This window comes from Arachis duranensis, chromosome 5 (assembly GCF_000817695.3).
Source record: "Arachis duranensis cultivar V14167 chromosome 5, aradu.V14167.gnm2.J7QH, whole genome shotgun sequence".
Lineage (NCBI taxonomy): Eukaryota > Viridiplantae > Streptophyta > Magnoliopsida > Fabales > Fabaceae > Arachis > Arachis duranensis.
The window spans coordinates 106,203,135-106,217,478 of record NC_029776.3 but is presented as its reverse complement, the minus strand read 5'-3'; the positions used below and the strand labels follow the sequence as shown (position 1 = coordinate 106,217,478).

Here is a 14,344-nt window from a genome sequence, read left to right as displayed (position 1 = left end):
AGTAGATAGGCATAAGCATTAATGCAGTACCAAACTAATATTACAAACTACGAATATGCATCAAGCAATTTACATAGTACATTACAACTTACAAATAAAATATATTATAGAATAAATTTGATGGAAACTAGTATCTACCTACCACTCATTGAAAATTACATGATTTTTTTTCATTATATTTATATGAATTTGCAGTATAAAAAGGTTACTCCTCTGATAATATCCCTCAATTTAGGAGTGTTCAAGGTCGGTCATATCTTTTTGTGTTTATAATTTTTATCCAATGTTATTTTTGGGTTGACTTTGGTTATATTTCGGGTGACTACGATCCGCTCCGATCCACTCCGATCCGAAGTTATTTTTTATAATAAAAATATGTTTTAGAATAAAATTAATAATGTCATATTATATCTTTATACTTTAATTATTTTTTATATCATATAATATTATTTTTATTTTAAAACATAATATTTTACTAGTTGAATGGTAAAAATACAAATCAAAACATATACTTCGCGTTATAGAGTTATATCACTGAATGCTTGGCGTGCATGAATTTAAACAACAATAATTAGCACAATACAAGTAAATCAAATGCAAGAATTCTTCAATTTTGACTCATATCACAAATTAGTATCAAGAGCAGTTGATTTGTTTCAAATTAGTATCACAAATTTTGACTTTAATATACCTTATCATTAGACTAGTTGATTTTCCAAGAGAATGAATACGAATACACAACATTAAAATTAATTGCTTCCGAAGCAATTCTAGTGTCTCTAAAGTACAATTCTTTATTTAAAGTAACAAAATTACTACTAGACTAAGGAATAAGGATATTTTGGCACTTGACATTTGCTGCAATCACATCAATCCAAATATTCCAAAGGCTCCCATATTTCCATTACTTCAATCCTATGCTGTCTACACACCTTTTCCCTCCTCATGCATATAAGCAACAACTATGTTTTCAGACAGTTTGTAGCATACTAACATGAGGGTTGTAAAAAAGAAAAAAAAAAGATAGGAAAAATAAGAGGAAAAAACAAGATACAAGGAAAATATAATTGTACATTGAGCACAGATTGTTCTGTACTTTACACTTTAAACTATGAGGTGTACAGTACTATGAACTTAATGAAGATTGAATCCTATTTTCTTACCATGTATCTCTCTCACACTATTCACATGCCAGTTTTGTGTCAAAGCTAGTCAAGCAAATGGCAAAAGCTTGAAATGCAGAAAGTGGGTATCTATAGTCCATAGTGAACATGTCCTTACCAACTTTCCCAAACTGAAGAATAATCTTGTCATGGTCAGAGGACTGTGTCGGCTGCGACGGCGTAGGAGCGCCGGCCGGAGGTTGTGTTGCTGCAATAAGCTGAAAATTCTTGACGGAGGCGACCGTCACCCTTCCCCTAAAGTTGAGGCACCAACACTGAAGCTGTTCGTGCCATCTCGGTGCTTTGTTCTTGAGAACTAGAGGTATTTCTTTACCCTCCTCCCCTTCATTACCTAGCCCAATTATGTCTGAGAATCTAGCGCTGCTGAACTCCGATGACCGGTCAATCGATTTTGATGAGAAGGAGATGCTCCGGAAGGAATCCTCGAGGGTACGGGGAACTAGCTCTGCTTGGCCCGGGACACAGCCACCCGGCTCAAGGGATGACATAGGAATTGTGTGCATGGTGCAGTTCATCCTACGTGGACCCCTAGTACCAAGGACATTCAACTCATAGGTGATCCGAGCAATATTATAGCTGCCACTAGGAACCTTTGGAGAAACTTTTTTTGAATTAAACCTACGGCTTCTGCCCGGTGGTGAAAGTTGGGCAGTGCTACATGGGGGTTGTGTATCATATATTATAAACTTGGTGCCAAGAAAATTTGACCTGAAATGAGTGGAAATTCATATATTCTAAGTATGGAATGCTAGACTATAGAAAGACATTGATTTCTGATTTTCTACTACATCCATTCTTGGAAGATTCTGAATGAAAGTGTTCTCTATATGAGAACTTAAGGGAGAATGAAATACCTCAATTTTCCAATATAAGTGCTACTAGATCTTGATATGTTATCTGCATCTGTTGATATAATATACTCCGTGCAAGTTGTCCTTCGGGTACGTTTGGCCGAAAGAAGAAATTTCCCATTTTCAACAAGCAATGCTGCCAAAACAGTTAAGAGATCAAAACTTGTCCCAAAACAATGAAATTCAAGTCCATAACCGTGCAGAATTCATATTATATTTTATATGATATTGAAATGAAGTAGTAGCAATGCAGTTGCTAGTTCAAAATGCAGAACTATCTATGGCATTTGAATTGCGGGATTAGCAAATAATTAATTAGAAAACGTCAAGTTCATTTATTGTTAATGTAGGGTATAATCAGAAAAATGAAGCTTTACTTCTACTTTCAGATAACCTCAGCAGCACATAATCAACTCAACCATCACACATTAAATCATTTCAAAATAAGCCAACATGTACTTAATCTGCAATCAGACACTATACATGTAATAATAAAGTTGAAAAGGATAATATAAAATCCTTGTACTAATGTTAAAAGTGGCATCAACTCTTACCGAGTAGTACTCAGTTCCACAGCAACATAACTAAGCCCAAAAATTAACAAAATAATAGGCCAATATAAATCGGAAAAAATAATGGGGAAAATGATTAACACCATTATGAAGATATACTTTAGTAGATCCATCCACAGATATATTCATGACCCCACCAAAGATTACAAGACAACCTTGGATTGAACACAAGATTTGGCTGATACATCATGAACAAGATTTCTAGCCCTTAAAATAAGATGGACCTACAAAACTATCCATATTCATACATCAAAGGGTATAAGCTAAAAAATTACATAGGTATAAGAATCGAAATCAATCATAAAACACGGTAATCAGATCAGCCCATATATATGTGTCAAAATGTAAAAATTGAGCATACCAGGACTAAGACAAAGGAATAGATGGTAAGTCAGATTAGATTTGTCTCTCTTGATGAAACACTGGATGAGTCCATCCCTAGAACCAGGCTGTAAAATAAAAGACGATCAAAAGTCAGAAATGAAAATTTATACTTCGGTCGTCCTCAATCATGATAATTTATTATGTACTACTCTCGTACTCCGGGAAAAAGTCTCACCTGCTTCAGGGACACGGGGAAAGTAATCTTCCCACTGAACTCAGGACAGTTAATGACGTCTTTGCACATTTCTCTCCAGGACTTGCACACACCAGCACACGAAACAACATGCTTACGAGCAGGCCATGTACTCTCATCTGCTTCCAATCTTTTAACAACCTCACGGAGAAGCTCAGGCGGAAGACTAGCCCACTGGCTGTTCTGTATTACCGGCAGTTGATCCTGCAACTCATGGACCAAACTATGTGACTTGCCCCTGTGATGGCCGGAAAGCCTTACATCAAAACTCCGTCTTGATAAGCTTCCAAACCCATCCCTCACGTCACGAACAATACTCCGGAAGGACATTTGCTATAATACACTTAACAATTGACAATTCAAATCAAGATAAACACCACTCAGAGGATAATGTTCCAATCTAGTTAGAAGATGCAACAACTTGCAAGTCTTGGGAGTGTGAAGCGCTGCAAATCAAGCAAACCTAAGATTAAATACCAGCTTCAATTCTAATTATCAATTGGGGAATCTCAAAAAAGGAAGCCTCACGTGAACTAAAGGCTAAAGGCAGCATAAATCACTAAATGATACTTTTCTCATAAACATATTTTCATCAGTTGAACCTCCTAAATATAATCTCTCATAAAAAGCAATTAAACTCTATCTAAATAGGAATTCAACCACAAAAAGTTTGCACTTTGCATGCATCAAAAATTAACCAAGCTCCCTACCACAAAGAGGAAAAAGAAAAAGTAAAAAACAAAAATAAAAGGCAAAAGGGCAAAGTAGAGTGTCGGATCAAAAGCATAAAAAGCTACTACATACTTTGTATTAATATATGTGATTGTAACCTATTTCATAGGCATGATTTAGCAGAAGGGAATCTAATTGCCCAATTTCTTTATATACTTTTCTTTTTCCTTCAAAATAGAAGACTATTTGGTTTGGCAAAGAAAGTTTCTCAAGATTCAAGAGACAGGAGCAGGCACACACATTGACATAAAGCTGAAATGAAATATTAAAAGGTTTAGGTGAGATATTAATAATAACAAACCCCCAATACCGAATTTTAATGATAATTAGGCTCCCTAACCCCTCCACGCTCAAAGATCTATAACACAATTTTTTTTATTTAATTTAATTAAAATCTGAAATATCCACTACAAGCCTCAGATTATAAGAACTGCAAAATGCAAACAAAAAAACAGAACCCTAAAAATTAAAAAAAATATAAAAAATTGCAGAAATCAAAATCAAAGGATTATTAAAAAATAAAATAAAACAAGAGACCTACCTATATGCTACACCAAATGAAACCCAAATGAGAATTCCAGAAACTAAAACAAAAATGGAAATTTTAGAAGCTTCAAAGAGAACCCAGAAGAAGAAACTTGAGAAAACTGCTACTTATACCACAAAAAATATTCTGGGTCTTGAAGCTCCCAGCACAAAGTGGAAGTGGAAGTTCAGCTGCAAAAGACTAAGAAACTTAATGAAAGTAACATTGAAGAAAAGGAAGGAAAATCAGAATAAGAAGAAGAAGAAGAAGCTTACCATTATTTCTAGCAATGGTTTCTCTCTTTCTTTCTCTCTCTTTCCGTGTCCGTGACACAGCCTCTGACCTCAAAAAGACACGCAGAAAACGCATTTATTCAATCCACAACAAAATAATAAAGTTGCTTAATTAATCACTATTATCTATTAACTATTTCTATTAATTACAAAAATTATTTATTTATTTTTTGCTTGTTATCTTAGGAAAATGGAATTAAAACTGATACCAACTTGGATTTAACGTTGCTTACTTTTCCTGTGATGTTACAATTTTGCCCTTATGGTTGACTTTTACATTGTGTTTAGAGGTAAGACTTAAGACTTGCCAGTTGAGACGCGGTGCAGTGAATGACACGTGAGGGTCACGTGACTAATATTTGGACATCCAGAAAATATTGTGATGGCTTGCTAAAAATTATAAATTTTTTTAAAGCAACGATGTTTTAGAAGAAAATTTACGGAAATTATTTTATTGTTGGTGTTGTGCATGTGAGTAAAATAGGAGCGAGATAAATGCATATATGTTGAGTTGTGCTTCTCGTGGTTAACACAAAATTCACATTGTAATCTTGTCTACTGCCAGATATTTTTTAATTTAGGAAAGGAAACGTATAGCTACTAACATATTATTTGCTAATTTATTATTAATAATAATTAATTATTATATTTTAAACACATATATAAAGAAACACATCTAAAAAAATATATTTATAAAAATATTTTTATTTAATACAGTTATAAAATAATATTTTTATTAGACACATCTACAAAGATACTTCTATTAAATACGATTATAAATAAAAATTGACTTTGCGAAATGTTCATGTTCTGCCATGCTTCTCGTAGATTTAGATGCTGAGCAAGCACGTCAATTTTTTTTATCTGGTAGAATTTGAGTGTTGTGGATAAAAATTTGGAGATGCTCTTATAAATATGTGTAAAACACTTTTTATAAAAATATTTATATGTCGTATTATTATTAAACGTATTAATGAATTAGTTATTTTAAATTTTTTAACAAATTAAAATAAAAACAATTTTTTTATAACAATAACAATAAACTCAATTTTTTTAGGGAATTTAATTATATTTTTAAATTTTTAGGAATTTAAATGCCCGAAAAACAAAAGGTTAGAGATATAATTATTTTTTTATCAAAAAATTTATAGATATTCAGTTTAGATGGTATAGTTCGATTGGATCAAATTGGGTCTAATAATTATAATACAGACAATTTGATTTATTATTCTTATTATAATAAACTGATTTTGTTCTGGTTTATAATAAAAAAATAAATTATTAATCGATTTAATAAAGATGTTCCATAATAATATGACATATGCAAATTTTTAAAAAATATTTTTAGCATCTTTATGAAAGTGATCTCTTAAAAATTTTAGCGATTTATTGAAGCGAGTTAATAAAAGTATTAACAGAATAATTTTTTAATATAAAATTGAGTTAAAGCATGATGGAGAATAGTATGTATTTTATTAGTGTTAATTTTAAAGGTTTACAGTGTGAATATCTGAAGTGAGCATAAAAAAAAAATATATTTTTTAAGTTAGGAGTATTTAAAAATAGTATAAAATATATATAACTCTACTCGAAGATCATGGTAACATAAATCATCACTGCATAATGCATGTAGCAATTTATGTGGAAGGCAAAATTCTTGATAAGTTATAGCAGTTTATAAAAAAATAATTTTCACACGTAAATTGATTGATATTAGTTAAAACATTTGTATTTTTTTTATTTTACATTAAGCTGATTGGGCTTTATTATATAGTTAATATTCATTAATAAACACTACAAACTTATCATACTATACATATATTTCAACTATCCTATACAACATAAATTTATAGTAATTATTAGAACGTATGTATTAATGTATGTATAACATAATGTGTTTTATAGTGTTAGTTTATTGATAAATATTAACTATAAAATTATTATTTTTTATTTTGAACCACAAATTTAATAACAACATCAAAGTAAATCTTAGAAAAAGATGATTATATTTTAACATAGATAATATTTATAACAATACAATCTTTTATAACTCTTATAAACTTAAGAACTATTTCTTGATATATTTTAATGTTATTATTTAAATTTTAGTTATAAATAATTAACAATGAATATAATTAATTTTTACTGTTATAATTTAACTATTGATTTATATATAATCATTTATTTGTTTGTTGTATATGTATGTATCTGTTGTTATATATACTTATATAAATAAATGTATTAATATTATTGTATCTATTCATAAATAACTAGTATATATTGGGACCGTTGCACCAATAATCAAGCATGAACGAAAAGCTGGTGTATGTATATATATAAAATATTTTGCAAGAAAACGAAATAATAATTACTTGTTGAAAGTGGTGGAAGAATGCACAATTGCATCAGCAATTAGCACTAATCGATCTCTAATAGGACCAGAAAATATTATAACTGCTTCCTTCAATATTCATGTATATATTTGTTTCTTTAAAGTTGCACCAGTTAGGTACGTAATAATCTTTTTTAAAGTAATAATTAAGTTCACATGGTCCACACATGTATCATCTTTGACTCTCTAAATGCTTATTATCTACTAAGTCAAGCATAGACCCCATTCATCTTCATCTGCTTCTATCTTCAATTAACTAACTTCCTATCTAGGCCTACTTGTGAGAACAATTTTAATGCAATCTTTTTGGTTGGGAACTTAATGCAATATTTTAAACTTGGTTATTTACTTCACCTAAAATCATCACAAGTAATAAACATTTGAATTGTTCATATATGATATTAATTGATGCCTAAATTAGTAACTAAATTATTTTGATCGAGTAATAAGTTCATTTGTCTAGTTAAAAAAATATTAAGAATTTAAATTTTATTTTATATATAGCAAATTATTAATGGTGGTTATAGATAAGATTAACTCTTGGATAGATTGATTTAGAAATTGAGAAAACAAAAACATGTGATGTGTGAATAGACTTGTAATGACATATTTGAATCCTATCTGTGTGTTAAGTATTCAATTGTCATTTACTTGTTAAGAAATTTCAAGAAGCATGCATATATATATAATTAAAGCTATATATGCATATTCATTAATGACGGTTTCTCTATTCTGTTGCTTTTTCTTTGGCTCATATAGTTAGCTTCTTGCTTTTAACCTTGGAGCAATTAATTACTATATTAATCTAGCAATAATACTTTCTTAATTAGTTCATTATTATATTTATAGTTCCCTTTTTCCGACCTGTAACGCATTACATTTTTAAGGTTCTGATTCCACAATATATATAATAATTAGATTCGCACTTAGAAACCTTAATCATCCTTATCTTTTTAAGCTACTAGATTTGGAAGATCCTAATAACACTAATGTATCTATAATAACTTCAAGGGCCAGCCTAATTCTCTTATGGGATATCAACCAAAATCATGATATATATATCATTGATATAAGTATAATATAAGACTCTAAGCCTTCTCTCTCTCTATATATATATATATATACTCTTTCTTTAAATATATTTTTATTTTTCAAAGAAAGTGATAATACATGGCACAACACTATAATAATTAAGTAGTTGATTAGAATTTAGGTTTATAATTGGCATATTTACAAAGCTAAAACTAGTGGTTACTACTTACTGGCTACTTCTTATTATATTGCAGTAGATAGTGGTATATATATTTATTATTAATAATGATTTTATTATGTCTTTGTTATAGGAAGCATGTTCATAGACTCACTCATACATAAGAAATATGAGAACCAAAAATACGAAACAAACAAACAAGAATATTCTCCATTCACAAGAGAGTGAGAGACCAAACTTCTACTTACTTTAATAAAAAATCTAATGAAATTATTACTATATCTGCCCCGCTTTATTTTTTTTTTTGTCAAGTGGATTGGACAGTTCCCAATCCTAGGCATTAACCCCATGTTTCACACACCCACACAACACACTCACACACACTACATGGGGACTATGGATTCTTGCAACATCCAGCCTCAGCTGAGATTTGAATCCGGGTGTAGCTTGATGAGAGGCATAGAAATCCTCCATCTGTGCCAAGCCTCAGCTGCTTAGAAGACATTATTTTAACATCAACGTTTTTTTCTTGGGCATTCACATCAATGTCTTTTGTAGTTTATCCAACACAATCATTTTTGGTAAAATTTGTTTTTGGGCCGGGTCGTACTATGGGTTTGGGCTTTGGACAATATGATGATTCATTCTCCATACAATATAAAACACACACACTAGCCTGTTCGAGGCTGACACAAAAGTCCAAAACTATGTCAATAGAAAAGGCTGGCCCAAAAAAACGATAATAACACTAAATGTTAATACCAAGAAAAAAAATACAAAACATGACACAATCACAATTTATTTATCTCGTGAGTAATTACATCGGGATTCCAAACTTAGATGAGACTAAGACCAAGTTTGGCTAAATTTTTTAAATAATTTTTTTTAAAAAAAGAGTTTAAAATATAAGGACTTTTATTAATAATAATTTTTAAATAAGTTATTTTATGTTTAAAAAGTTATTATAGGAGTCTTTATTTTAAAATTGTGCATTAAAATAGGAGGATAAAATAATTTTTGAGAAAATAGGAGAAGTCATATTTTTTAATTTTTTCAAAAGTTTTTAAATAACTTTTTGAAAAGTTAAAAATTTATCTAAAAAATTATATCGAACACTATTAATATAATTTTTTATAAGTCAAAACTAAAAAAAAAAAAGAGTAGCTTTTGGAGTTCCCAAATAGATCTAAGTAGTGAATAAGAACTCTTAAAGTACAGTGTGTAGTATGAGTTAGTTTTTGATATTGTAATATTTAGAATATAAAGAGTTAATCTAACTTATTAAAAGAAAAAACTTACAAAACATTTCTTAATAAATATTTGGATTTTGTTAGATAAATAATTATTTTTGTAAATAATGTAAACAATAAACTTTAGAATTGACTCAATAAAGTAAAAAATACTTCATTTCTAAATTACTTCATAAACCTTAACATTAGGATAACTATCTGCACATTTAGTAAATTAAACATCCAATCATTATTAACCATATATGAGTAAATCAAATCAAAAGAAATAACCATCAAATTAAAAATAATTAACATAATCATCTGCATACCTATTGAATTGAACATCCGACATATTCATTATTCACATTATTTAATATTTTCATTGTCTAACTATATTTTTCCTAAATATTTTACTCTTTTTTAATAAATAAAGTCATATTTATTTATAATGATAAATAAAGTGTAAGTCGATATCTAAATATCTAATGTTCAAATATAAACTACTCTTTTCTTCTTTCTTGATTGGTAAAGGACCATAAGTTACCAACTAAATTAATCACATTATTACATGAAAATAAAACATAGTCTACACACTGTATATAATCTATATCTCTATATATAAAATAAATAAGATATTATATTTAGTTATTTACTGATATATATTGTCTAAAAGAAAAAGTAGATGGAAAAATAATAATACTACTAATTAAAGTTGATAAGATATACACATGACATTTATAAATTAAAGAGGCATAAAAGGAAGGGCATTCAACAAAACATTATGGGACAGGGAAGACATATACATATATCATTTCTTAATTTTTTGTCTAATCAATCAGATTCTTCAATTCTGTATAATGCACTCCAATCTGTTTTCCTCTTTAATTTGTTCAACTTCTTCAACTTCATGATTTTTCCTTTCCACACTCTCCTTGCTCTTCCCCCACAATACGCTATACAATCCAACAACCAATAAAATAGTGCCACCAATACTGCCATAATTAAAAAAAAAATTATGATTAACTAATAAACAATCTCCATATTTATTTTACCAAAATCCACTAATAAAATATTTTTTAAGAAAAATAAAAGACAATGAAATTGTCTTTATTTTTTATAATGTTGCTCCATTTATAAGTGTTTGTATTGTATTTTTGTATGAATATATAAAAAAAAAAGTAGCATTATTAAAATGAAAGGGACAATATTCATTTTCAAAATTTAAACAATAATAATACATCAAACTCTTTAAACTTTTCATACTTTTTAATAAGTATTTTTAAAATATTTAGTAGCAAATAAAATTCACATTTCTGTTTTATAAATTTTCCTATGCAATGTTTTAAAGGTGTTAGTTCAAAATAGAAATTCTATATTAAAAGAATTAAACATGTAATTCATGAACTAAAAACACTAATTTTTCTTATATCATTAATAATCATCGGGTAAAGTATACTTTTTGTCCCTAAAATTTGACAAAAGCTTAAAAAATACTCATAAATTTTATTTTATTTTAATTTGGTCCTAAAAGTTTTCGATTTGCATCAAATATACCCCTGATAGCTAATTTTTCAAATAATTTGAGACCGATTCAACAACAATTTCATAAGAATAACCCTCCAACACAAGCAAATCAAACATAATTCTTATGCATTATTGTTAGATTGATCTTAAATTTTTTGAAAATTTAGCCGTCGAGGGTATATTTGATGCAAATCGAAAATTTTGGGATAAAATTAAAATAAAATAAAACTTAGGAATATTTTTAAAACTTTTGTCAAACTTTAAAAACAAAAAATATACTTTACCCATAATCATAATAAATGTCTTTAATAAGCAATGTAATGGCTAATATAAGTAGCATCTTGAAATAGAAAGAAAGATGAGAGTATAATTTAATGTGAACCTTCCCCAGTAAAGTGTTTCTTTCCACAAAAGTGCTGATAACATTGCTGTGATTATGAGAGCAAGAGGAGTGAACATGGCTGTGAAAACTGGTCCTTTTGTCTCTATTGTACACACTTGTAGCCAATAACAAATCCCTGTTACAATTACACCCTGCCAATCACATTGGAATATATATAATTAAATTAAGTAACATTATTTAATTAATTTCATTATTATATTTTTTTTTCATTATTATATTTTTGTTGTGTGCTTAACAAGAACAGGGACAGATAGTAACTTTTATGTGCTGAACAAAAATTGATACTAATCAAAGTGTAGAGTGGACCATTATTGAGATCTTATATGTCAACTTTGTTCTCATATGATGTGACTATAGGGCATTAAATATATATATTTTTTCTATGTCATTCTCTAATGTCCTATCCCCTAGAAGGAAAATGCAACCGCATTTTGGACCCAAAAAAAAAAAAAGTCCACTTAGCTCAGGATAGTGATATATAATTATGGAAGCATTTCAAGTGCATCCGGAATATCGGTGTATCAGTTGTTTTAACTGTTGATCTGAATTATAAAAAATATATATAATATATATTAATTAAAATTAACGGTTAAAACAATTGGTACACCGATGCTCTCTAGTGCACTTAAAATGTTTCCTATAATTATATATAGAATAGTAGTCCAAAATTCTATGTTGATCTTAGTCTACAAAAACCAAATATATAAATAGTAAAAGAAATTTCCTTTAAAGAACAAAGCCATATTTTATGGAACCAAAATTTAAATTTGCATATATAGTAATTTAAGTGTTTCAAACTTTAATAATAGTTTTACATTTACATGTCACATTACTTTTCTGTACCTAAGTTTACCTATTCAATTAGGCATGTTGATTAATTAACATTAGTAATTTACTAACATAATCTTTTTTTCCTTTTGGTTTTCTTAAACATGACTAGAATTAGAATAATATAAGAACATACACAGTAGGCCACTGAAAGAAGATGAATATCCCATCCAAGCTTCCATGCTGATGGATCTCTCTCCAACGATAAAGCCAAAACAGATGATTGAATGAAGCTAAACAAGCATTGAACACTTGTAAGCCTAAATTTTGCTGGATATTCCTTCACAACAAATCCCTGTGTTGAGTAGTTCAAATCACAGTCATAAGAGATTAATATATTACTAACTACTAAATATCTTTTCTTAGTAAATTTAAAATACAGGCATTATTTTTCTCTTCTAGAATCAAATTAAAAAATACTTGTAATAATCATTTATGTAAGTGAAATTAATAAAATTATCTGTCAATATATAAGTCGTATCTTATTCAGATTGATAAAAAGAGTTAAAGATTAATATATTACTAACTACTAAATATTTTATATTGAGAAAGAAAGGATATAAAATAATGCATTAGTCCTTTTTTTTAATAAATCTAAAGTAAGAAAATACTTGTGATAATCATTTATAAGTCTTATCTTATTCAAACCTATAAAAACTAGTTACATAAAAAAGCTTTACAAAGCACTTTCCTGAGTTTCCAAGGAAATAGAATCAAATAGGAGAATAAGCAAAAACATTATAAGTATAATAGTGAAAATAGAATTGATGATGATTGATGAGTTACCTGCAAAATAAGCCATAAGGACCAAGCAATGTTTGCTGAGAGCATCATAAGGGCACCTTTGATATTATCCCCTTTGGAGTGAACCACAGAAGTTGATGATGATGATGATGAATGGTTCTGATTTTGTGGATACCATCTCATGAAATCAAGGGCAGGTCCTTTGACTAAGGCAAATGTTATTGCCCCAGAAAGGCTTAGAGCAGAGCCAAAAATCTTAGCAACTCCATGCACATTTTTTATGGAAATGCTTTCCACCCTGAAATTAAATAATGAAACTTTCCAATACCCTTTTGATAGATGCCTATTAATTAATTCTTATTTATTTAATTTTACCTAATTAAAGCTGCCATGATAAAAGTAATAGCTGGGACAGTGTTAGTGGAGGCTGCAGCAAATGTTGCAGAAGTGTAGTTGATTGAAACATAGTAAAGTGTTGAACTTGTTGTCAACCTGCACATTTAACACATGAGAAATAAAAGCAAAGTGTGTCTTAGAATGTTATGTCACTATCTTAGAGTAGTATTAATATATAGTTTATTCATAATTTCATTCATACCCAACAAGTGAAATAAGAAACAACTTGCACAGTAACTTGCATGACAAGGGAGCACTCTGCTTACTACAAAATTAACACACACAACCAAAGGAGAATTAGAAGCCTAGTAATCACTAATAAAGGTTAATAATAATAATAATTTAATTGATGATGAGAGAATTAAACCTGTCAAAGAAAGCAAATGGAGATAAGGAAACTGATGCAAAGGCTTGTCTATAAACAACAAAAACAAAAGGGTTCATTCCTTTGGAAATTGCAGCCTTAGATAATAAAGCCATGCCTGCATATACAAACTGAATAAAGAGCATTGAAACATAAGGCTTATTTTTCTCCACAATAGCCATATAGCTTACAAAACTCTTCATATTTTAATAATTTCTTTGAATGAATGGACTATAAACTAATAAGAAAGTTGTGTCAATATATATAAAGGCTTTTGGAACTGATGAATTTTGCCAACTATGCTAGAGCACTTATATATTTATATCAAATAAAGGGCACTAGAATAATTAAGGTAAGGTAAGGTAAGGCCCCTCCATTGAATGAAAAAAGTGAAATCATTAAGCACTAGTAGTTGTATCATTTTCATGGTAGTAGTAGTATATAGCAGAAGCAGCAACAAAGATACTGTGCAAGTGGACAATCAAAATGTGATGTATGTTTTTTTTTTTTTTTTTCCTT

General features: G+C 29.0%; 2 protein-coding genes across 5 annotated transcripts; both read right to left on the bottom strand.

Moving 5' to 3' along the window:
* Window positions 1–824: 824 nt before the first annotated feature.
* LOC107491626 (tubby-like F-box protein 8) lies at window positions 825–4,803 on the bottom strand. Of its 4 annotated transcripts, none has more exons than XM_016112508.3 (6): window positions 4,718–4,802; window positions 4,458–4,633; window positions 3,167–3,630; window positions 2,969–3,056; window positions 2,039–2,171; window positions 825–1,892 (listed from the first exon to the last, which is right to left on the bottom strand). In XM_016112508.3, the coding sequence occupies exons 3-6, from the start codon at window positions 3,512–3,514 to the stop codon at window positions 1,181–1,183; spliced, it is 1,281 nt and encodes a 426-aa protein (XP_015967994.1). In that variant the 5' UTR covers window positions 3,515–3,630; window positions 4,458–4,633; window positions 4,718–4,802; the 3' UTR covers window positions 825–1,180. The 4 variants fall into 4 exon arrangements, with proteins under 4 accessions (XP_015967994.1, XP_020999256.1, XP_052117970.1 ...); XM_021143597.2 differs by having other exon boundaries at window positions 4,577–4,633; window positions 4,718–4,798; XM_052262010.1 differs by lacking the exon at window positions 4,458–4,633 and having other exon boundaries at window positions 4,718–4,803.
* Window positions 4,804–10,185: 5,382 nt separating this feature from the next.
* On the bottom strand, window positions 10,186–14,070 carry LOC107491490 (WAT1-related protein At1g43650). Its single transcript, XM_016112329.3, has 7 exons — window positions 13,829–14,070; window positions 13,664–13,726; window positions 13,441–13,557; window positions 13,108–13,363; window positions 12,458–12,616; window positions 11,473–11,624; window positions 10,186–10,558 (listed from the first exon to the last, which is right to left on the bottom strand). The coding sequence occupies exons 1-7, from the start codon at window positions 14,026–14,028 to the stop codon at window positions 10,411–10,413; spliced, it is 1,095 nt and encodes a 364-aa protein (XP_015967815.1). The 5' UTR covers window positions 14,029–14,070; the 3' UTR covers window positions 10,186–10,410.
* Between the last annotated feature and the right edge of the window lie 274 nt (window positions 14,071–14,344).